This window comes from Oncorhynchus mykiss, chromosome 1 (assembly GCF_013265735.2).
Source record: "Oncorhynchus mykiss isolate Arlee chromosome 1, USDA_OmykA_1.1, whole genome shotgun sequence".
NCBI classification, from domain to species: domain Eukaryota; kingdom Metazoa; phylum Chordata; class Actinopteri; order Salmoniformes; family Salmonidae; genus Oncorhynchus; species Oncorhynchus mykiss.
Window position 1 is genome coordinate 86,234,307 of NC_048565.1, and position 25,035 is coordinate 86,259,341.

At 47.5% G+C, this 25,035-nt stretch overlaps 1 protein-coding gene across 1 annotated transcript in view; it reads right to left on the reverse strand.

Annotated features, from left to right (window-relative positions):
* Positions 1–932: 932 nt before the first annotated feature.
* LOC110531234 (E3 ubiquitin-protein ligase pellino homolog 1) overlaps positions 933–25,035 on the reverse strand; it is a 52,279-nt gene continuing 28,176 nt past the window's right edge. Inside the window, exons 2-8 of the mRNA XM_036987774.1 lie at positions 24,743–24,952; positions 21,077–21,206; positions 18,587–18,688; positions 15,835–16,032; positions 15,125–15,313; positions 6,660–6,860; positions 933–3,166 (exon numbers count right to left, since the gene is read on the reverse strand). Of these exons, the coding sequence (XP_036843669.1) occupies positions 2,726–3,166; positions 6,660–6,860; positions 15,125–15,313; positions 15,835–16,032; positions 18,587–18,688; positions 21,077–21,206; positions 24,743–24,831 (1,350 nt within the window). The 5' untranslated portion in view covers positions 24,832–24,952 and the 3' untranslated portion in view covers positions 933–2,725. The remainder of the gene's footprint in view (positions 3,167–6,659; positions 6,861–15,124; positions 15,314–15,834; positions 16,033–18,586; positions 18,689–21,076; positions 21,207–24,742; positions 24,953–25,035) is intronic.

Here is a 25,035-nt window from a genome sequence, read left to right on the forward strand (position 1 = left end):
TTTAATACGATAAGTGATCGGTATTTCCGGTGTCGATAATGATCGGTTTAACGTCCTGGCTGTACTATACAGTGCACTACTATTGACCAGAGGCCTATGAAGGGAACAGAGTGCCTTTAGGGACGACCAGAGGCCTATGAAGGGAACAAGGTGCCATGAGGGACGACCAGAGGCCTATGAAGGGAACAAGGTGCCATTAGGGACGACCAGAGGCCTATGAAGGGAACAAGGTGCCATGAGGGACGACCAGAGGCCTATGAAGGGAACAAGGTGCCATGAGGGACGACCAGAGGCCTATGAAGGGAACAAGGTGCCATTAGGGACGACCAGAGAGTAAAGCCCTTACACATGTTCCCCAATAAGAGGAACACAGTGCCTCATGTTCCCCAATAAGAGGAACACAGTGCCTCATGTTCCCCAATAAGAGGAACACAGTGCCTTTGACAAGTCCATAGAACAGCTGCCAGACAAGATGTTAAGAGTATTATACACCCAACGCAACAACACAACATGGTGATCCTGCGTATTTACAAATTGCAGGGCTGAACACGTTTGCATATTTTTGCTACACAATAAACCCTAACAGCCATTTGGCTCGGCTTGTGTTGCGTACTTACGTAGAGTATAAACATGAGGCTGTGGACAGTGGGCTGTAGAAGACAAGACCTTTAACTACCGATGAGGTATCCTCTGAAGTCTGTTGCAAGGAGAGAGTGTCTGTTAGGACATCTATGGGCCAGACAGAGGAGTGTCTGTTAGGACGTCTATGGGCCAGACAGAGGAGTGTCTGTTTGAATGTCTATACGGCAGACAGAGGTGTGTGTGTGTGGTGTGTCTATACAGCAGACAGAGGTGTGTGTGTGTATATCTGTGGGACAGACAGGTGTGTGTGTGTGTCTATAGATCAGACAGAGGTGTGTGTGTGTGTGGTGTGTCTATACGGCAGACAGAGGTGTGTGTGTGTGGTGTGTCTATACGGCAGACAGAGGTGTGTGTGTGTGTGTGGTGTGTCTATACAGCAGACAGAGGTGTGTGTGTGTGTGTGTGTGTGTGGTGTGTCTATACGGCAGACAGAGGTATGTGTGTTCTCCCTGAGGTGAGTATCAGTCAGATTCAGAGAGCAGTGGAGAGACCTCTGTATACAACACAACACACACACAAAATACTGTACAGACAGTACAATAAATACACACTCATACAGTGATAACATGATCAAATACCATCCATAGACAAGTTATACTATGTAATGCCCCCCCTCCACCACTGACTTCTGAAGGTTAAAGTTCAGGACTACTTTTTACACTGAGGTATTTTGTCCCTATAAATACTGTTTCATTCAGAATTATCGTGACGTCTAGATGCTTAAGAAGAGAATGACATTCAACATGACCTGTCTTTACTTTACACAGGCAACAGTGTGTGTTCAACACTCAATCAAAACTACAGACAGCAATCACATAGCTGTCAATCTATCTAACCAATCAGAGCAGAGTATCAGAACATACACAGAGGCTCTAACTCATGAATGCGGAAGCACAACAATTTGCTCACACACACACCTCTCCAATGACTACATCACATCAGTTTGGGCTTGTTGGTTTCTACTCCTGTGCTTTGAAGGGAGAAGACCGTCAGAAAAGGCTGTCTGACAAACTCACTCACGGGACTACAAACCCCAGGTTGCTCGAAAAGTAGGAAGTCTGTATCCAAATCTATTGCTTCAAATGTGAAAGGTCATGGCAATGCCTTGTGGGAAAAAATGAACAGTTATAACACAGTGTTGGGTGGAGTTGCCCCTAGATGCTGATCTTAAGTCAGCTTCACATTTTCCCCACTAATGGTTAAGGTTAGGATTGGGGGAGGAGAAGCAGCTCCTAGTTCTGTACTTAGGGGAAACTTCACCCCCTTACACACAGCCAGAACTCCCCATCAGACAGACAACACAGAGGTTTCAATATGACAGAACGTTGTCATGAATACTCAATAGATCCATGATATGGGGGGGGGGGGGGGGGCACGACGCATACCACTATACACAGAACTGAACCCCCAAAACACACCTTGGGTCGTACTCATTACTGCATACCGTAGCAAAACGTTTTGCAACGGAAAACAAACGGTTCTCATTGGACCAATGGAGGTAGGTCCCTTCCTGTTTGCTCCGTTCAGCTTCGAGTGAATACGACCCTTGAACTTGAGATCTGCGATTATTATAGTCTAATAGCACAATACAAATGTTAAAAAGTATTGAAGTGAAGCACATTGACCAAGAAGAGTAAAGGAGGATAACTAATGTAGCTTTATCTTCATTTTCTGGTTGAGTTACTATGAAGTCTGGGCAGAAATAAAGGACTTGAAGTCTTAAAGATGTACGCGGATGAATATCGCAACACTAAAGGAGAATAAACCCATGTGTGGTCATATGTTAGTATAATAGATAAATACAGTTTACAGTTCTTTCAGAAAACTAAATGATATCACCCAGTAGTGTTGCTTTCTTTCTCTTCTTGTTTCACATGAAAATATAGAAATCTTTGTTTTCATTCCCAATAAAAATCAAAAATAGAAAAGGTCACTTAAAAACACAGAGAGACAAACAGAAACGGAGAGAACATTCCAGAAAATCCCCCCCCCCGCCCCAAAATCCCAGGCAGTTGGAGGTTCTAAGCGTCGTTCCTTTGCGACCAAAAAGGAAAGTAGTTCCGACCAAGGACAAATAGTCCCCCTAGTCGAGAGGGCCCTGGAAGATGAGTCTAACGTATCCCTGCTCGCCACTCAGTTGCTGGGCGCAGAAGGGACAGGAGGCGTGGAAGGTGTGTGTTCCGTGCGGCAGCGGGATCTGACTCCAGAACACAGCCGTCTTCTCGGAACACACGTGACCACACGGTGAGAAGGCGTGGGTGGGCGGAGCCGTGTCCAGATAGAAGCTTGCCTCGCAGCCCAACCAGAGGGGAACGTACGGCCCAGTGGCTCGACACATAGGACACTCCCTGCTCCAGCCCTGCTCCCTCTCCTCCTGGTCCCGGTCCAGCCTGTCTCTGTCCCGGGCCAGCCTGTCTCTGTCCCGGTCCAGCCTGTCTCTGTCCCGGTGGCTTCCCCAGTTGTGGTAACCATGGACGTGGCCACACTGGAGATAGACCCATGGCTGCTTCTCATCTGGGGTGTCCTACAGTAGGTGAGATGCATCGTAAGTAATCCCATAAGGGGAGAATGGAGTAGTCACCAGCAACACATACAGCAACAACAAGAACACCTGGATACATCAGAAAATATATAGAACAGAAACCCCCTGCTGCCTTCTCTACAACTGGTATTTCCCTACAGAAACCCCCTGCTGCCTTCTCTACAACTGGTCTTTCCCTACAGAAACCCCCTGCTGCCTTCTCTACAACTGGTCTTTCCCTACAGAAACCCCCTGCTGCCTTCTCTACAACTGGTATTTCCCTACAGAAACCCCCTGCTGCCTTCTCTACAACTAGTCTTTCTCTACTGAAACCCCCTGCTGCCTTCTCTACAACTGGTCTTTCTCTACAGAAACCCCCTGCTGCCTTCTCTACAACTGGTCTTTCTCTACTGAAACCCCCTGCTGCCTTCTCTACAACTGGTCTTTCTCTACAGAAACCCCCTGCTGCCTTCTCTACAACTGGTCTTTCCCTACAGAAACCCCCTGCTGCCTTCTCTACAACTGGTCTTTCTCTACTGAAACCCCCTGCTGCCTTCTCTACAACTGGTCTTTCTCTACTGAAACCCCCTGCTGCCTTCTCTACAACTGGTCTTTCTCTACTGAAACCCCCTGCTGCCTTCTCTACAACTGGTCTTTCTCTACTGAAACCCCCTGCTGCCTTCTCTACAACTGGTCTTTCTCTACAGAAACCTCCTGCTGCCTTCTCTGCAACTGGTCTTTCTCTACTGAAACCCCCTGCTGCCTTCTCTACAACTGGTCTTTCTCTACAGAAACCCCCTGCTGCCTTCTCTGCTCTACAACTGGTCTTTCTCTACAGAAACCCCCTGCTGCCTTCTCTACAACTGGTATTTCTCTACTGAAACCCCCTGCTGCCTTCTCTACAACTGGTCTTTCTCTACTGAAACCCCCTGCTGCCTTCTCTACAACGGGTCTTTCTCTACTGAAACCCCCTGCTGCCTTCTCTACAACTGGTCTTTCTCTACAGAAACCCCCTGCTGCCTTCTCTGCTCTACAACTGGTCTTTCTCTACAGAAACCCCCTGCTGCCTTCTCTACAACTGGTCTTTCTCTACTGAAACCCCCTGCTGCCTTCTCTACAACGGGTCTTTCTCTACTGAAACCCCCTGCTGCCTTCTCTACAACTGGTCTTTCTCTACAGAAACCCCCTGCTGCCTTCTCTACAACTGGTCTTTCTCTACTGAAACCCCCTGCTGCCTTCTCTGCTCTACAACTGGTCTTTCTCTACTGAAACCCCCTGCTGCCTTCTCTGCTCTACAACTGGTCTTTCTCTACTGAAACCCCCTGCTGCCTTCTCTACAACGGGTCTTTCTCTACTGAAACCCCCTGCTGCCTTCTCTACAACTGGTCTTTCTCTACAGAAACCCCCTGCTGCCTTCTCTGCTCTACAACTGGTCTTTCCCTACAGAAACCCCCTGCTGCCTTCTCTACAACTGGTCTTTCTCTACTGAAACCCCCTGCTGCCTTCTCTACAACTGGTCTTTCTCTACTGAAACCCCCTGCTGCCTTCTCTACAACGGGTCTTTCTCTACTGAAACCCCCTGCTGCCTTCTCTACAACTGGTCTTTCTCTACTGAAACCCCCTGCTGCCTTCTCTACAACTGGTCTTTCCCTACAGAAACCCCCTGCTGCCTTCTCTACAACTGGTCTTTCCCTACAGAAACCCCCTGCTGCCTTCTCTGCTCTACAACTGGTCTTTCTCTACTGAAACCCCCTGCTGCCTTCTCTACAACTGGTCTTTCTCTACAGAAACCCCCTGCTGCCTTCTCTACAACTGGTCTTTCTCTACTGAAACCCCCTGCTGCCTTCTCTACAACGGGTCTTTCTCTACTGAAACCCCCTGCTGCCTTCTCTACAACTGGTCTTTCTCTACTGAAACCCCCTGCTGCCTTCTCTACAACTGGTCTTTCTCTACAGAAACCCCCTGCTGCCTTCTCTACAACTGGTCTTTTCCTACAGAAACCCCCTGCTGCCTTCTCTACAACTGGTCTTTCTCTACAGAAACCCCCTGCTGCCTTCTCTACAACTGGTCTTTCTCTACAGAAACCCCCTGCTGCCTTCTCTACAACTGGTCTTTCCCTACAGAAACCCCCTCCTCCCTTCTCTACAACTGGTCTTTCTCTACAGAAACCCCCTGCTGCCTTCTCTACAACTGGTCTTTCCCTACTGAAACCCCCTGCTGGCTTCTCTACAACTGGTCTTTCCCTACAGAAACCCCCTGCTGCCTTCTCTACAACTGGTCTTTCTCTACTGAAACCCCCTGCTGCCTTCTCTACAACTGGTCTTTCTCTACTGAAACCCCCTGCTGCCTTCTCTACAACTGGTCTTTCTCTACTGAAACCCCCTGCTGCCTTCTCTGCTCTACAACTGGTCTTTCTCTACTGAAACCCCCTGCTGCCTTCTCTACAACTGGTCTTTCCCTACAGAAACCCCCTGCTGCCTTCTCTACAACTGGTCTTTCCCTACAGAAACCCCCTGCTGCCTTCTCTACAACTGGTCTTTCTCTACTGAAACCCCCTGCTGCCTTCTCTACAACGGGTCTTCCTCTACTGAAACCCCCTGCTGCCTTCTCTTCTCTACAACTGGTCTTTCCCTACTAGCTCGGACTTTACTGATTGCTACTTTATTAAGGAGAAATGACTATGACTGAGATGTGGTTGTCCCACCTAGCCACTAACTGTAATGACTCTGGATAAGAGAGTCTGCTAAATGACTCACTACTGTAGTGACTCTGGATAAGAGAGTCTGCTAAATCACTCACTACTGTAGTGACTCTGGATAAGAGAGTCTGCTAAATGACTCACTACCGTAGTGACTCTGGATAAGAGAGTCTGCTAAATCACTCACTACCTTAGTGTCTCTGGATAAGAGAGTCTGCTAAATGACTCACTACTGTAGTGACTCTGGATAAGAGAGTCTGCTAAATCACTCACTACCTTAGTGTCTCTGGATAAGAGTCTGCTAAATGACTCACTACTGTAGTGACTCTGGATAAGAGAGTGCTAAATGACTCACTACTGTAGTGACTCTGGATAAGAGAGTCTGCTAAATACTCACTACTGTAGTGACTCTGGATAAGAGAGTCTGCTAAATAACTCCCTACTGTAGTTACTCTGGATAAGAGAGTCTGATAAATGACTCACTACTGTAGTGACTCTGGATAAGAGAGTCTGCTAAATGACTCACTACTGTAGTGACTCTGGATAAGAGAGTCTGCTAAATAACTCCCTACTGTAGTGACTCTGGATAAGAGAGTTTGCTAAATGACTAAATGTCTGGCTCAGTTGATAGAGCATGATCAGCACCAGGATCGTGAGTTTGATTCTCGCTGGGGCAACCAATAGGAAAATGTATGTAATAACTGCTGTAAGTTGCTTTGGATAAGAGCATGTGCTCTTATTGGGGGGGGGGGGGCATATTTTCTATTGTATTGTCATTGTATTAGGGAGGGAACTTGCCTTGCGTCTCATGGAGGGGAAGGCCAGGGTGTTGAAGCCGACGGGACACTGGGGCCGGGCTGCGTTGATTTCCTGACGTAGCGCCTCCAGGTGTTTGATGGTGGGGGTGCGGCTCAGGCCCTCGGCCGTGCGCCACAGGAGCGTGGCTCCACACAGGTCTATCAGAGAGCCATCCACCAGCTCCTGGCTCTCTGCCTCTACCTGAGGGGAGAGGGGACAATCTTCAAAACACGCAACAATATACACAACAATACGCGTCATTTCATCAGAACTGGCGTTAAAGTAACATCACACATTAAAGCTACTTTCAAAATGTTCAGATGATTACACTTTAACAAAAAGTAAACTGAGACTCAGCGATATGACGTTGCCACGAATAGCAGAGCAGATATTGAGATGAGCACAATGCATGACTCCACTCTCTCAGTCACACACACTATCTGTGCATGACTTCACTCTCTCAGTCACACACACTATCTGTGCATGACTTCACTCTCTCAGTCACACACACTATCTGTGCATGACTTCACTCTCTCAGTCACACACACTATCTGTGCATGACTCCACTCTCTCAGTCACACACACACTATCTGTGCATGACTCCACTCTCTCAGTCACACTGAGTATCTGTGCATGACTTCACTCTCTCAGTCACACACACTATCTGTGCATGTACACAGGTGCTCTTCACGCTGCTACAAGGTGTGAGCTACGGGACCAAAACAGCGGAGAAGTTTAGCCGCGCGCTTCAGTTTAGCCGCGCGCTTCAACGCTCTTAGTTGTTGAGGAAATGGACCGGACAATATTGCTGTTTACTTTGTGCATCTCTGAGTACTTTTAAGGAGCACAGTGTTGAAGGGGTGTAGTGTCTCGTATAGCCCTGTAGATGGCAGGCTAGCCCATCTGTTCTCCACATCTCTGTATGGAGGTTGGAGAGCTGGTACACATTACTGACACACACACACACACACACAACTCAGATCCTGTCTCAAACACAGCCAACTCAGATCCTGTCTCAAACACAGCCAACTCAGATCCTGTCTCAAACACAGCCAACTCACATCCTGTCTCAAACACGACACCCAACTCACATCCTGTCTCAAACACGACACCCAACTCACATCCTGTCTCAAACACGACACTACACCCAACTCACATCCTGTCTCAAACACGACACTACACCCAACTCACATCCTGTCTCAAACACGACACCAAACTCACATCCTGTCTCAAACACGACACCCAACTCACATCCTGTCTCTTACACGACACTACACCCAACTCACATCCTGTCTCTTACACGACACTACACCCAACTCACATCCTGTCTCAAACACGACACCAAACTCACATCCTGTCTCAAACACGACACCCAACTCACATCCTGTCTCAAACACACACTAGTACTGGCATCTCCTGCACACACACACATTAATCATGTCACACTCTCATTATAAATTTATCAACAGTACAGTATGTAAGGACTCCAGGCCCTGGGGAGGGTGTGAGGGTGTGAGAGTGTTCTCCTATGGGTCTATCCTTAATTACAATCACTTCAACCCTGAACACTCAGACTGGGGAAGGACAAACAGGCCCACTGGCACTGGGTTCTGGTGGTGTGTGTGTGTGTGTGTGTGTGTGTGAACATGTCTGCATGTGCATATCTGTGTGGATGGTCTGTGCATGTGTGTGAAGGGCATACTGTAGGACACTATGCTGCAGTGTTGACCTCTTCTGTTTTCCCCAGTCACCTGCCTGGTGGACAGAGTCCTCTACTGACCGACCGACGGACACACACACAGAACCAGTCACATCCCATTTAACATAGACACATGCTGTCATATATCCTGTAAATACTACTAACTACAGGCTGGGCCATAGGTTACAGCCTCAAATCAACTACAGGCTGGGTATACTGCCATAGGCTACAGCCTCAAAATCAACTACAGGCTGGGTATACTGCCATAGGCTACAGGCTCAAATCAACTACAGACTGGGTATACTGCCATAGGCTACAGCCTCAAATCAACTACAGGCTGGGCCATAGGCTACAGCCTCAAAATCAACTACAGGCTGGGTATACTGCCATAGGCTACAGGCTCAAATCAACTACAGACTGGGTATACTGCCATAGGCTACAGCCTCAAATCAACTACAGGCTGGGTATACTGCCATAGGCTACAGCCCCAAATCAACTACAGGCTGGGTATACTGCCATAGGCTACAGCCTCAAATCAACTACAGGCTGGGTATACTGCCATAGGCTACAGCCTCAAATCAACTACAGGCTGGGTATACTGCCATAGGCTACAGCCCCAAATCAACTACAGGCTGGGTATACTGCCATAGGCTACAGCCTCAAATCAACTACAGGCTGGGTATACTGCCATAGGCTACAGCCCCAAATCAACTACAGGCTGGGTATACTGCCATAGGCTACAGCCTCAAATCACTGACATTCACACTAAACCTAAGACATGTCAAGGAGAAGACAAAGGCCTAAGCATGTTATTGTCCTAAGTTTGCCTTTTTCCTTAAATAAATGTTTTGACCAGTACAGGGGTCTTGCTAAGGCTTACCAGGCTTCTTCATTTGGAGCTGAAAGTTGCAGATTAAAAAGGAACAATCTGTGATTGAAACTGTACGTACAGTATCATATTTTTGTTTTATATAATACCCATTGAGTCTTGAAGAATATAACTTATAAAGTGCCTAATTAGCTTAGTTCAACTGTCGTACCTCATCAGAATTCCAAATATAAGCTTGTTATCCTTCGCTGTTTGTAAACAACGTAAATGTAAACAAACACTGTATAGCCTCAAAACATGGTTAAAACTATACGTTGGACATCATGGATGGTCAGTCCTCGTATCCATAACTCTGTCTGTGAACATGAGTGGTTCCATTTCTCCAGCCCCTCCCTCGGCTGTTTACCACATCAGTAACGGGTGACACTTGGGTTTTGTTTAAACTGCAGATTGCACCTTTAAATTCAGGATAAATGATGAAGTGTGGTATTGTTCTTCTTCCCCATGACATTACTGCACCCTGCAGCTCTGTGGAGGTTTATTTATTCATGTGACTGCATTACATTATACAGGAGGGAACAGGGAAGGTAGGTGACTGCACTACTTTATACAGGAGGGAACAGGGAAGGTAGGTGACTGCACTACTTTATACAGGAGGGTACAGGGCAGGTAGGTGACTGCACTACTTTATACAGGAGGGAACAGGGAAGGTAGGTGACTGCACTACTTTATACAGGAGGGAACAGGGAAGGTAGGTGACTGCACTACTTTATACAGGAGGGAACAGGGCAGGTAGGTGACTGCACTACTTTATACAGGAGGGTACAGGGAAGGTAGGTGACTGCACTACTTTATACAGGAGGGAACAGGGAAGGTAGGTGACTGCACTACTTTATACAGGAGGGAACAGGGAAGGTAGGTGACTGCACTACTTTATACAGGAGGGAACAGGGAAGGTAGGTGACTGCATTACATTATACAGGAGGGAACAGGGAAGGTAGGTGACTGCACTACTTTATACAGGAGGGAACAGGGAAGGTAGGTGACTGCATTACATTATACAGGAGGGAACAGGGAAGGTAGGTGACTGCACTACTTTATACAGGAGGGAACAGGGAAGGTAGGTGACTGCATTACTTTATACAGGAGGGAACAGGGAAGGTATGTGACTGCACTACTTTATACAGGAGGGAACAGGGAAGGTATGTGACTGCACTACTTTATACAGGAGGGAACAGGGAAGGTAGGTGACTGCACTACTTTATACAGGAGGGAACAGGGAAGGTAGGTGACTGCATTACATTATACAGGAGGGTACAGGGAAGGTAGGTGACTGCACTACTTTATACAGGAGGGAACAGGGAAGGTAGGTGACTGCACTACTTTATACAGGAGGGAACAGGGAAGGTAGGTGACTGCACTACTTTATACAGGAGGGAACAGGGAAGGTAGGTGACTGCACTACTTTATACAGGAGGGAACAGGGAAGGTAGGTGACTGCATTACATTATACAGGAGGGAACAGGGAAGGTAGGTGACTGCACTACTTTATACAGGAGGGAACAGGGAAGGTAGGTGACTGCACTACTTTATACAGGAGGGAACAGGGCAGGTAGGTGACTGCACTACTTTATACAGGAGGGAACAGGGAAGGTAGGTGACTGCACTACTTTATACAGGAGGGAACAGGGAAGGTAGGTGACTGCACTACTTTATACAGGAGGGAACAGGGAAGGTAGGTGACTGCACTACTTTATACAGGAGGGAACAGGGAAGGTAGGTGACTGCACTACTTTATACAGGAGGGAACAGGGAAGGTAGGTGACTGCACTACTTTATACAGGAGGGAACAGGGCAGGTAGGTGACTGCACTACTTTATACAGGAGGGAACAGGGAAGGTAGGTGACTGCACTACTTTATACAGGAGGGAACAGGGAAGGTAGGTGACTGCACTACTTTATACAGGAGGGAACAGGGAAGGTAGGTGACTGCACTACTTTATACAGGAGGGAACAGGGAAGGTAGGTGACTGCACTACTTTATACAGGAGGGAACAGGGAAGGTAGGTGACTGCACTACTTTATACAGGAGGGTACAGGGAAGGTAGGTGACTGCACTACTTTATACAGGAGGGAACAGGGAAGGTAGGTGACTGCACTACTTTATACAGGAGGGTACAGGGAAGGTAGGTGACTGCATTACATTATACAGGAGGGAACAGGGAAGGTAGGTGACTGCATTACATTATACAGGAGGGTACAGGGAAGGTGAGGGAGTACACTACTTTATACAAGAGGTCATTTTCCTGTGGCATTCTGTAGATCCGTGGTTCCCAACCGGTGGGCCGAGGCCTTGAGGAAGTCTACACTGGGAAACTTGATTTTTTAAACACTTATTAACGTGACCAGTGGACTTTTGACTTGGGAGCACTAGTGGCGGTCAGGTAAAACATTAAAAGTCACTTAGTTAGGGGGCGGCAGGGTGGCCTAGTGGTTAGAGTGTAGGGACGGCAGGGTAGCCTAGTGGTTAGAGTGTAGGGACGGCAGGGTGGCCTAGTGGTTAGAGTGTAGGGACGGCAGGGTAGCCTAGTGGTTAGAGTGTAGGGACGGCAGGTAGCCTAGTGGTTAGAGTGTAGGGACGGCAGGTAGCCTAGTGGTTAGAGTGTAGGGACGGCAGGGTAGCCTAGTGGTTAGAGCGTTGGACTAGTAACCGGAAGGTTGCAAGTTCAAATCCCTGAGCTAACAAGGTCTGTCGTTCTGCCCCTGAACAGGCAGTTAATCCACTGTTCCTAGGCCATCATTGAAAATAAGAATTTGTTCTTAACTGACTTGCCTATTTAAATAAAGGTGTAAAAAATATCTGTGTGGCTGTTTTAGGTCCAGTGTTCTCAGGCTGATGTTACATTTGAGAGGTGAGCATCTGGAGCAAAAGTCATTTGTATAATTTGACTTTGTCTGATGTGACTTAGCCAGAGTCATTTATTTCTTAATATATGGTTTTGGGCTTAGCTATACCAGAGCCTCTGGTACTGTATGGCTCTGGGCTTAGCTATACCAGAGCCCCTGGTCCTGTATGGCTCTGGGCTTAGCTATACCAGAGCCCCTGGTCCTGTATGGCTCTGGGCTTAGCAACACCAGAGCCTCTGGAACCGTATGGCTCTGGGCTTAGCTATACCAGAGCCCCTGGTCCTGTATGGCTCTGGGCTTAGCAACACCAGAGCCTCTGGTACCGTATGGATCTGGGCTTAGCTATACCAGAACCTCTGGTACCGTATGGCTCTGGGCTTAGCTATACCAGAGCCCCTGGTCCTGTATGGCTCTGGGCTTAGCTATACCAGAGCCTCTGGTACCGTATGGCTCTGGGCTTAGCTATACCAGAGCCTCTGGTCCTGTATGGCTCTGGGCTTAGCTATACCAGAGCCCCTGGTACCGTATGGCTCTGGGCTTAGCTATACCAGAGCCACTGCCATAGAAACACACAGAGCATGGTTGTGTCTCCGTGGTTGCACCTTTACAATGCAGGAAACCGCTCGTCTCTAGCCCAAACCCGTTCAAAACTACAAGACCGGAGCTACATTTCTCTCTTTCTGCCGCGTTGCTTTGTGTCTACGAACAGCCCTTAGTCGTGGTATATTGGTCATATACCACACTCTCTCAGTTGTTCAAGCTCGGTAGAATCTTATTCAGAAGGATTCACAGCTGTAACGACTGTCAAAGGGTGCTTCCACCAAGTAAGAAGTCTGGGCTGTGAAGACACACAATCAATACATCTTCATTTTTATTCATTTGGAAAAATAGGTTGTGTAGATCGGAAAAGGACACAAATCTAATTTAATGCCTTTTTAGATTTCCTTTTGAGACAGATAAATATGAAGATGTTTCTATTGGTGCCCGCCCAGTATCTAAAACAGCCAATCAGCTGTGAAATAGGAAGTGGGTTCTTTAATGCTGGAGCAGACATGGTTAACTCTTCACGTTTAAAAGCTCCACATAATGTAGTCGTTCATTTGTTGCTGCATCGGGAGACATGAAGAGAGGGATGAGAGAGGGAGAGGGATGAGAGGAAGAGAGGTGAAAGAGGAGAGGTGGGATGATGCTTGATAAAGACCTGTGCTGCCATTTGGAATTGCTAACAAGTAGTGAAAAAAAACGCTTGTGGAATCATATCTCTCTATCCCTCTCTCTTCAGAGTAGAATGTGTTTTCACGTTACCCCTCTCCATCTTGCCCTGTGTGTGTGTGTGTCTCTCACCATCTTGCCCTGTGTGTGTGTGTGTCTCACCATCTTGCCCTGTGTGTGTGTGTCTCTCACCATCTTGCCCTGTGTGTGTGTGTCTCTCACCATCTTGCCCTGTGTGTGTGTGTGTGTGTGTCTCTCACCATCTTGCCCTGTGTGTGTGTGTGTGTGTGTCTCTCACCATCTTGCCCTGTGTGTGTGTGTGTGTGTGTCTCTCACAATCTTGCCCTGTGTGTGTGTGTCTCTCACCATATTGCCCTGTGTGTGTGTGTGTGTGTCTCTAACCATCTTGCCATGTGTGTGTGTGTCTCTCACCATCTTGCCCTGTGTGTGTGTGTGTGTGTCTCTCACCATCTTGCCGTGTGTGTGTGTGTGTGTCTCTCACCATCTTGCCCTGTGTGTGTGTCTCTCACCATCTTGCCCTGTGTGTGTGTGTCTCTCACCATCTTGCCCTGTGTGTGTGTGTCTCTCACCATCTTGCCCTGTGTGTGTGTGTGTCTCTCACCATCTTGCCCTGTGTGTGTGTGTGTGTCTCTCACAATCTTGCCCTGTGTGTGTGTGTGTGTGTGTCTCTCACCATCTTGCCCTGTGTGTGTGTGTGTGTGTCTCTCACCATCTTGCCCTGTGTGTGTGTGTGTCTCTCACCATCTTGCCCTGTGTGTGTGTGTGTCTCTCACAATCTTGCCCTGTGTGTGTGTGTGTCTCTCACAATCTTGCCCTGTGTGTGTGTGTGTGTGTGTCTCTCACAATCTTGCCCTGTGTGTGTGTGTGTGTGTCTCTCACCATCTTGCCCTGTGTGTGTGTGTGTCTCTCACCATCTTGCCCTGTGTGTGTGTGTGTCTCTCACAATCTTGCCCTGTGTGTGTGTGTGTCTCTCACAATCTTGCCCTGTGTGTGTGTGTGTGTCTCTCACAATCTTGCCCTGTGTGTGTGTGTCTCTCACCATCTTGCCCTGTGTGTGTGTGTGTGTGTGTCTCTCACAATCTTGCCCTGTGTGTGTGTGTCTCTCACCATATTGCCCTGTGTGTGTGTGTGTGTGTGTGTGTGTCTCTAACCATCTTGCCATGTGTGTGTGTGTGTGTGTGTCTCTCACCATCTTGCCCTGTGTGTGTGTGTCTCTCACCATCTTGCCCTGTGTGTGTCTCTCACCATCTTGCCCTGTGTGTGTGTGTGTGTGTGCCTCTCACCATCTTGCCCTGTGTGTGTGTGTGTCTCTCACCATCTTGCCCTGTGTGTGTGTCTCTCACCATCTTGCCCTGTGTGTGTGTGTCTCTCACCATCTTGCCCTGTGTGTGTGTGTCTCTCACCATCTTGCCCTGTGTGTGTGTGTCTCTCACCATCTTGCCCTGTGTGTGTGTGTGTCTCTCACCATCTTGCCCTGTGTGTGTGTGTGTGTGTGTCTCTCACCATCTTGCCCTGTGTGTGTGTGTCTCTCACCATCTTGCCCTGTGTGTGTGTGTGTGTCTCTCACAATCTTGCCCTGTGTGTGTGTGTGTGTCTCTCACCATCTTGCCCTGTGTGTGTGTGTGTCTCTCACCATCTTGCCCTGTGTGTGTGTGTGTCTCTCACCATCTTGCCCTGTGTGTGTGTGTGTGTGTGTCTCTCACCATCTTGCCCTGTGTGTGTGTGTCTCTCACCATCTTGCCCTGTGTGTGTGTGTGTGTCTCTCACAATCTTGCCCTGTGTGTGTGTGTCTCTCACCATCTTGCCCCGCTGCTGAGCGGAGCGGGTCTCTCGGAGGGTGAAGACGTTACCGCAGACAGAGATCTCTCTCCAGACGCCCGGTTTGGAGTCCTCCGTGAAGCCGTGGCGAGGGTGCATCACCAGCACACCGTTGGTGGTCAGACCGTCCATCTGACCGTCACACGTCTTCCATTTAGCCGCCTTCTCCTGACGGGGGCGGGGGACAGGGGGGGGGGGGGGGGGGGTTTAGAGGGGGAAATAGAAAGTAAATTGTACTGTACTGTGTGGTATGCATGTACCTTTCTGAACATTCTAACAAATCAAAGAGGGAGGGGAAAATCCCCCCCCATTTTCATTTTAGTGACACACACCTGCCCTCCCTCCGTCCCACACACACCTCCCCTCCCCCCATCCCACACACACCTCCCCCCCCCCCATCCCACACACCTCCCCTCCCCCCACCCCACACACACCTCCCCTCCCACCATCCCACACACACCTCCCCTCCCACCATCCCACACACACCTCCCCTCCCACCATCCCACACACACCTCCCCTCCCACCATCCCACACACACCTCTCCTCCCCCCATCCCACACACACCTCTCCTCCCCCCATTCCACACACACTCCCCTCCCACCATCCCACACACACCTCCCCTCCCACCATCCCACACACACCTACCTCTCCTCCCCCATCCCACACCCCCCTCCCCCCGACCCACTCACCCCTAGGAAGATGTTCTTGGAGCTGTCGAAGCCGGCAGCGTAGATGCGTGCGGTGTAGGGGGGCGTCCTCTGACACATGACACGGCAGGCGAAGCGAGAGATGGTGCTCTGGACTGACTGGGTGTCTGAGTTACTCTGGCTCCCTGCCACCGTGTCGGTTACCACAAAGTCTATAGGGCTCTCTGTGGAACGACCAATCTGACAGGAGGAGGGAGGGAGGAGAACGGTGGGAGAGAAAAGACAGTATGTTACAAGTAGGTTGACTTTATGTGGGAGACAGACAGAGAGAGGGAGAGAAAAGACAGTATGTTACAAGTAGGTTGACTTTATGTGGGAGACAGACAGAGAGAGGGAGAGAAAGACAGAGGACGTAAATGTGTTTAGAGACATTGACTGCACAGGTAGATTTAAATCTAATTCCATTCAAAACAGGTAATATGTTATTTCTGCTCATAACTCATGTCTTATCAAGGGGGTTTACTTATACTTCAGACTGCCTCACAGAAACAGGCTCCTGCCTCATGGGTCATTCTGACTCAGACAATACAGTGCCTTGCGAAAGTATTCGGCCCCCTTGAACTTTGCGACCTTTTGCCACATTTCAGGCTTCAAACATAAAGATATAAAACTGTATTTTTTTGTGAAGAATCAACAACAAGTGGGACACAATCATGAAGTGGAACGACATTTCTTGAATATTTCAAACTTTTTTAACAAAGCAAAAACTGAAAAATTGGGCGTGCAAAATTATTCAGCCCCCTTAAGTTAATACTTTGTAGCGCCACCTTTTGCTGCGATTACAGCTGTAAGTCGCTTGGGGTATGTCTCTATCAGTTTTGCACATCGAGAGACTGAAATGTTTTCCCATTCCTCCTTGCAAAACAGCTCGAGCTCAGTGAGGTTGGATGGAGAGCATTTGTGAACAGCAGTTTTCAGTTCTTTCCACAGATTCTCGATTGGATTCAGGTCTGGACTTTGACTTGGCCATTCTAACACCTGGATATGTTTATTTTTGAACCATTCCATTGTAGATTTTGCTTTATGTTTTGGATCATTGTCTTGTTGGAAGACAAATCTCCGTCCCAGTCTCAGGTCTTTTGCAGACTCCATCAGATTTTCTTCCAGAATGGTCCTGTATTTGGCTCCATCCATCTTCCCATCAATTTTAACCATCTTCCCTGTCCCTGCTGAAGAAAAGCAGGCCCAAACCATGATGCTGCCACCACCATGTTTGACAGTGGGGATGGTGTGTTCAGAGTGATACCCTGATGGTCTGATACTCCTTCCATTTCAATATTATCGCTTGCACAGTGCTCCTTGGGATGTTTAAAGCTTGAGAAATCTTTTTGTATCCAAATCCGGCTTTAAACTTCTTCACAACATTATCTCGGACCTGCCTGGTGTGTTCCTTGTTCTTCATGATGCTCTCTGCGCTTTTAACGGACCTCTGAGACTATCACAGTGCAGATGCATTTATACGGAGACTTGATTACACACAGGTGGATTGTATTTATCATCATTAGTCATTTAGGTCAACAGTGGATCATTCAGAGATCCTCACTGAACTTCTGGAGAGAGTTTGCTGCACTGAAAGTAAAGGGGCTGAATAATTTTGCACGCCCATTTTTTCAGTTTTTGATTTGTTAAAAAAGTTTGAAATATCCAATAAATGTCGTTCCACTTCATGATTGTGTCCCACTTGTTGTTGATTCTTCACAAAAAAATACAGTTTTATATCTTTATGTTTGAAGCCTGAAATGTGGCAAAAGGTCGCAAAGTTCAAGGGGGCCGAATACTTTCGCAAGGCACTGTACTTACTAACTTCATACTGTAACTAGTTAACACACAACACATTTGAAAGTACAAACACAAGCCAATACATTCACATAAATATATAAGAATATGGATAGGTCCCAAATGGCGCCCTATTCCCTAATAGTCCTATGGCCCCTGGTTGAAAGAAGTGCACTACTTAGGGAATAGGGTGCACTACAGAGCCCTATGGGCCCTGGTTAAAAGATGTGCACTACATTAGGGTTGGGTGACTAAGATTTTATCGTCTATCGATGTGTGACAGCTATCGTTGATGGTTTAGCATATTTAAAACTGGACCGCAGCACCAGAGTCTCACAGCACGGCGACATGCCAAAAGCCCCTTTTACCTAACTGCCTAAATGTTCAAAATACATGGTAGTTATTAACATAAAGCAACAGAACAATGTAGAAAGAGTGAAGAGCACCAAAGCAGTGTAAAAATCTCAGATCGGCCCTAACAGGTTCCTCCCCCATCTCCTCTCCAACATGGGATGATCTGGGGTCAGGCTTATTGTTTAAAACAGAAAGGAGCCCAGAAGACAGAACGTTCCAGATGCGCTTTACCCTGATGATCCAGACTAAATAACACCCTACACTTGATACGACTATAATATATATATCTATGCTTTTAAAGGTAGGCTAATTTAACTGATAGAAACACAGAAACACTACTAAGTTGCAAATCTGCTGGTGGGCAAATGAAAGCAACAGTCACCTCCACAAAACGCTGTTAACATTGATATCCATACTGAATGAAGCACTTAAAAAGAGACCTCACAGACAACCAAAACTTTTTCACTTCATTTAAGAGGGAAAATTTGCCTTAAAATGTTTTTTTTTTGTTTAACTGACTTAAAAGTGAAGGAAAGTTTAAGAGAAAATGTCCTTAAGGATGTTTTCTGCAACTGGGCCCACAGAAGGATGAGTTTGTAGTTACCTGGAACATGTCTGTGTTGTTATCATGAGTATATTCCACCACCACCGTCTGACCTCTGGATAACGTGTAGGAGATGCTGTGTTGGTCCTTGTTGCTGATAGCCTGGAGAGGGCAGGGAGGGAGGACGGGAGGGGACGGAGACAGGGAAAGATGGGGGAGGAATGGAGAAAAGAGGAACGTTCAGTATAGAAATGTTGAACAGAGAAGGTTCTGTCATCAGCACTTTGTGTTATATTTCTATCTGCTAAGTAGCGTTCTAAACGTCTCCCCCTCACACACACACACACACACACACACACACACACACACACACACACACCTCAATCACTAATCCAAATGGTCCCCAACAATCCCAGCTTCGTGGTTTAACAGGCCTGGTTAAAGACTTAATTAAGAGGATGGAAACAGACATGTGTTTCCAAGGACACACACTTTGTAGGACATGTCTCTGCCGCCCTTCATTGGACAGTTCACACTTAACTCTGCCGTAAACAGCCAGTGTGTCCCGTGTGTTTGTAAAGGCATGGTTCACATACTTCCACTGTTAACCAAGGCAGCAGTGTTATGGTGTTGTGTGTAGGTTTTTAATTGAATTACAATTTTATTTTTTACCTTTTTTAACTAGTCAAGTCAGTTAAGAAAAAAATCTTATTTACAACAACGGCCTACCAAAAGGACAAAAGGCCTCCTGCAGGGACAGGGTAAAAGGCCTCCTGCAGGGACAGGATAAAAGGCCTCCTGCAGGGACAGGGTAAAAGGCCTCCTGCAGGGACAGGGGAGAAAGGCCTCCTGCAGGGACAGGGGAGAAAGGCCTCCTACAGGGACAGGGGAGAAAGGCCTCCTGCAGGGACAGGGTAAAAAGGCCTCCTGCAGGGACAGGGTAAAAGGCCTCCTGCAGGGACAGGGTAAAAGGCCTCCTGCAAGGACAGGGTAAAAGGCCTCCTGCAGGGACAGGGTAAAAGGCCTCCTGCAAGGACAGGGTAAAAGGCCTCCTGCAGGGACAGGGTAAAAGGCCTCCTGCAGGGACAGGGTAAAAGGCCTCCTGCAGGGACAGGGTAAAAGGCCTCCTGCAGGGACAGGGTAAAAGGCCTCCTGCAGGGACAGGGTAAAAGGCCTCCTGCAGGGACAGGGTAAAAGGCCTCCTGCAAGGACAGGGTAAAAGGCCTCCTGCAGGGACAGGGTAAAAGGCCTCCTGCAGGGACAGGGTAAAAGGCCTCCTGCAGGGACAGGGTAAAAGGCCTCCTGCAGGGACAGGGGAGAAAGGCCTCCTGCAAGGACAGGGTAAAAGGCCTCCTGCAGGGACAGGGGAGAAAGGCCTCCTGCAAGGACAGGGTAAAAGGCCTCCTGCAAGGACAGGGTAAAAGGCCTCCTGCAGGGACAGGGTAAAAAGGCCTCCTGCAGGGACAGGGTAAAAGGCCTCCTGCAGGGACAGGGTAAAAGGCCTCCTGCAAGGACAGGGTAAAAGGCCTCCTGCAGGGACAGGGTAAAAAGGCCTCCTGATGGAACAGGGTAAAAGGCCTCCTGCAGGGACAGGGTAAAAGGCCTCCTGCAAGGACAGGGTAAAAAGGCCTCCTGATGGAACAGGGTAAAAGGCCTCCTGCAGGGACAGGGTAAAAGGCCTCCTGCAAGGACAGGGTAAAAGGCCTCCTGCAGGGACAGGGTAAAAGGCCTCCTGCAGGGACAGGGTAAGAGGCCTCCTGCAAGGACAGGGTAAAAGGCCTCCTGCAAGGACAGGGTAAAGGCCTACTGCAGGGACAGGGTAAAAGGCCTCCTGCAGGGACAGGGTAAAGGCCTCCTGCAGGGACAGGGTAAAAGGCCTCCTGCAGGGACAGGGTAAAAGGCCTCCTGCAGGGACAGGGTAAAAGGCCTCCTGCAGGGACAGGGTAACAGGCCTCCTGCAGGGACAGGGTAACAGGCCTCCTGCAGGGACAGGGTAAAAGGCCTCCTGCAGGGACAGGGTAAAAGGCCTCCTGCAGGGACAGGGTAAAAGGCCTCCTGCAGGGACAGGGTAAAAGGCCTCCTGCAGGGACAGGGTAAAAGGCCTCCTGCAGGGACAGGGTAAAAGGCCTCCTGCAGGGACAGGGTAAAAGGCCTCGTGCAGGGACAGGGTAAAAGGCCTCCTGCAGGGACAGGGTAAAAGGCCTCGTGCAGGGACAGGGTAAAAGGCCTCGTGCAGGGACAGGGTAAAAGGCCTCCTGCAGGGACAGGGTAAAAGGCCTCGTGCAGGGACAGGGTAAAAGGCCTCCTGCAGGGACAGGGTAAAAGGCCTCCTGCAGGGACAGGGTAGAAAGGCCTCCTGCAGGGACAGGGGAGAAAGGCCTCCTGCAGGGACAGGGTGCTGGAATTAAAAATACAAATATAAGACAAAACACAAATCACAACAAGAGATACTGGTAGGGGTGTGTGTGTGTGTGTGTGTGTGTGTGTGTAGGTGTGTGTGTAGGTGTGTGTGGGCGTGTGTGTGGGCGTGTGTGGGTGTGGGTGTCTTACCTTAGCTGCCTGTGCGGTGCAGGCAGCGTGCACTGTGCTGGGTTTGACCCCATTAGCCTTGGGTCTCTTAGACAGACTGAAACGGCTTTTCCTCCTACCTCGATCACCGTTGGGTAGAGAGCCATTGTACCTAAAGAGAGAGACAGAACGAGACAAACAGAGAGAGAGAGATAAACAAGGGGATAGGATGCCATCTTGGAAGCAAGAAGTGTTCCTAGAGCAGGCAGGGGGAGTTGCTGTGAGTTCACAGACATGCCTGTATTGTGTGTGTGTGTGTGTGTGTGTGTGTGTGTGTGTGTGTGTGTGTGTGTGTGTGTGTGTGTGTGTGTGTGTGTGTGTGTGTGTGTTACTATCTTTGTGGGTACTGGAAATCCCCAAAAGTATTTCCCAGGTCCCCATGAGTACAAAGGCTAGATTTAAAGATAGGTTTAAGCTATGAGTGTGTGAGATCCAGCTCTGCTGATATCTCATCACTGTTTTCCATTGGAGACCAGGACCACCACTACTGTTATAATAATCTCCCTGGAGACCAACACTACTGTTATAATCATCTCCCTGGAGACCAACATTACTGTTATAATCATCTACCTGGAGACCAACACTACTGTTATAATCATCTCCCTGGAGACCAACACTACTGTTATAATCATCCACCTGGAGACCAACACTACTGTTATAATCATCTCCCTGACAGCCTGGAGACCAGGACCAACACTACACAACAAACAGTGAGTCAGCACACACAAACATACGCAGGTACACAAACACACACGTGTGTGTATGCCTGCGTGCCTGCATGTGCTTTTACACACAACCCCCCCACAATAACCACCTCGAAGAGAATAGGAAGCAACGTCATCATCAACGTAGAGGAACAGCCATAAGTATCTGAGTTTGTATCATCCAGTTTCTTGCACAGACTGGAATATATACCACCTCAGTCATCGGCTTCATCAATAAGTGCATCGACGACATCGTTTCCACAGTGACCGTACGTACATATCCCAACCAGAAGCCATGGATTACAGGCAATATCTGCATCGAAGCTAAAGGCTAGACCTGCTGCTTTCAAGGAGCAGGACAGTAATCTGGACGCTTCTAAGAAATCCTGCTATGCCCTCAGATGAACCATCACACAAGCGAAGCGTCAATATAGGATTAACCTTTTAGGGTTAGGGGGCAGCATTTTCACTTTGGATGAATTGCGTGCCCATAGTGAACTGCCTCCTACTCTGTCCCAGATGCTAATATATGCATATTATTATTACTATTGGATAGAAAACACTGAAGTTTCTAAAACTGTTTGAATTATGTCTGTCATAGGGCAGGCAAACTTCCAAACAGGAAGTGGAAATTCTGGGGCTGGTTGATTTTCAACTCATCGCCTATTCACATCCAAATAAGATATGGATCTGTTCACACTTCCTACGCCTTCCACTAGATGTCAACAGTCAGTAGAACGTGGAATGAAGCCTATAGTGTGATGTGGGACCGGATAGCAGCTATTTGAGTCACTGGCCTGGCACAATGCCAGTTCGTGGTTACGCGCAGTAGTCATTATAATCGCCTTGCGTTCCATTACTCTGTAGACAAAAACAAATGCTCCGGTTGGAATGTTATTGGATATATATGATAATAACATCTTGAAGATTGATTCTCTACTTAGTTTGACCAGTTTATTCGACATGGAATATAACTTTTTGAAGTTTTCGACCGAGTTTGCCTGGACCAGCGCCAGCTTTTGGACATGTGAACTAAACGTGCTAGCAAAAGTAGCTAATTGGACACTAGTAATGGACATTATGGAACAAAACAACGATTTATTGTGGAACTAGGATTCCTTGCACTGCATTCTGATGAAAGATCATCAAAGGTAAGGGAATATTTATGATGTAATTTCGTATTTCTGTTGACTCCAATATGGCGGAGAAATATATTTACGTCTGAGTGCCGTCTCAGATTATTGCATGGTATGCTTTTTTCGTAACGTTTAAAAAAAAATCTGACACAGCGGTTGCATTAAGAACCAGTGTATCTTTAATTATATGTAAAACATGTATCTTTCGTCAAAGTTTATGATGAGTATTTCTGTTATATGACGTGACTCTCTGTAATTACTCCGGATATTTTGGAGGCATTTCTGAACATGGCGCCAATGTAAACCGAGATTTGTGGATATAAATATGCATATTATTGAACAAAACATAAATTTATTGTGTAACATGATTGTCATATGAGTGTCATCTGATGAAGATTATCAAAGGTTAGTGATTCATTTTATCTCTAATTCTGCTTTTGTGACTATCTTTGGCTGGGAAAAATTGCTGTGTTTTTTTGGATTTGGTGGTGATCTAACATAAATATATGTTGTGTTTTCGCTGTAAAATATTTTAAAATTGGACACGATGGGTAGATTAAACAAGATGTTTATCTTTCATTTGCTGTATTGGACTTGTTAATGTGTGAAAGTTAAATATTTCTAAAAAATATGTTTGAATTTCCCGCGCTGCCTTTTCAGCGGAATGTTGGGGGGGGGGGTTCCGTTAGCGGAGCTGTGTCCTAGACCGGTTAAGATTGAATCCTACTACACCGGCTCTGACGCTCGTCAGATTTGGCAGGGCTTGAAATCTTCTCCTTAACCCCCAACCGCCGTGTCAGAAAGCAAACCATGCAATCATCTGAGTACAGCCTTTAGACAACAAAGCAGCCAAAAAGATACCCGCCATATTGGGTAGTCAACATTACTCAGAAATAGCAGTTTAAATATTAACTTACCTTTGACGATCTTCATCAGAATGCACTCCCAGGAATCCCAGTTCCACCATAAATGTTTGATTTGTTCGATAATGTCCATCAGTTATGTCCAAATATCTTCTTTTGTTAGGGCGTTTGGAAAACAAATCCAAAAGCGCGTTCAGGTCGCGCCGAACGTCGGACGAAAAGTTCAAAAAGTTCCGTTACAGCCCGTAGAAACATGCTAAGCCAAACTAAGTATGGAATCAATCTTTAGGATGTTTTTAACATAAAACGTCATTAATGTTCCAACCGGACAATTCCTTTGTCTGTACAAATGAAGTGGAACGTAGCTACCTTTCACGTGAGCGCGCCAGACCGAGGCTGTGACACTATGCCAGACCACTCACTCAAAGAGCCCTTCCTTTAGAGTAGAATCCTCTTTCTAAATACTGTTGACATCTAGTGGAAGCCTTGGGAAGTGAAACATAACTAATAATCGCCCTGTATCTTCAATGGGGGCTGAGTTGAAAAACTACAAACCTCAGATTTCCCACTTCCTGGTTGGATTTTTTTCTCAGTTTTTTGCCTGCCATATGAGTTCTGTTATACTCACAGACATCATTCAAACAGTTTTAGAAACCTCAGTGTTTTATATCCAAATGTACTAATTATATGCATATTCTAGCTTTTACGGCTGAGTAACAGGCAGCTTAATTTGGGCACGTTTTCATCCAAGCTACTCAATTTGAAGTAAGCATTTCATGGTAAAGTCTACACTTTTTGTATTCCGTGCATGTAACAAATAAAGTTTGATTTGATCTACATAGAGGAACAACCATAAGTATCTGAGTATCATCAACATAGAGGGAACAGCCATAAGCATCTGAGTTAGTTACTAAGTGGTGAAGTGTTATGTGGTTGGCTCCTTACCCCAGCACCATGAGCTCTCCATATTTCACCGGCACTTTGGAGGAGGAGGTGGAGGAGGGGGAGATATTTTCCTGCTCTGGAGAGAACATGGGCCCGGCTGGCTGGATGGGTGAGGGTAGGAGGGAGGTCACACTAAATGGGTGGGGTCAGCTGAGCTTCAGCTCCGCCTCCTCATCCTGCATGTGCCTGTTGGTTGTCGCCGCTGCAACCCTAGATAGAGATAAGAGAGAGAGAGCGCGTGAGGTCAGTCACACGTGGACAACACGGCTCACAACATCAGGAAGTCACCTGAT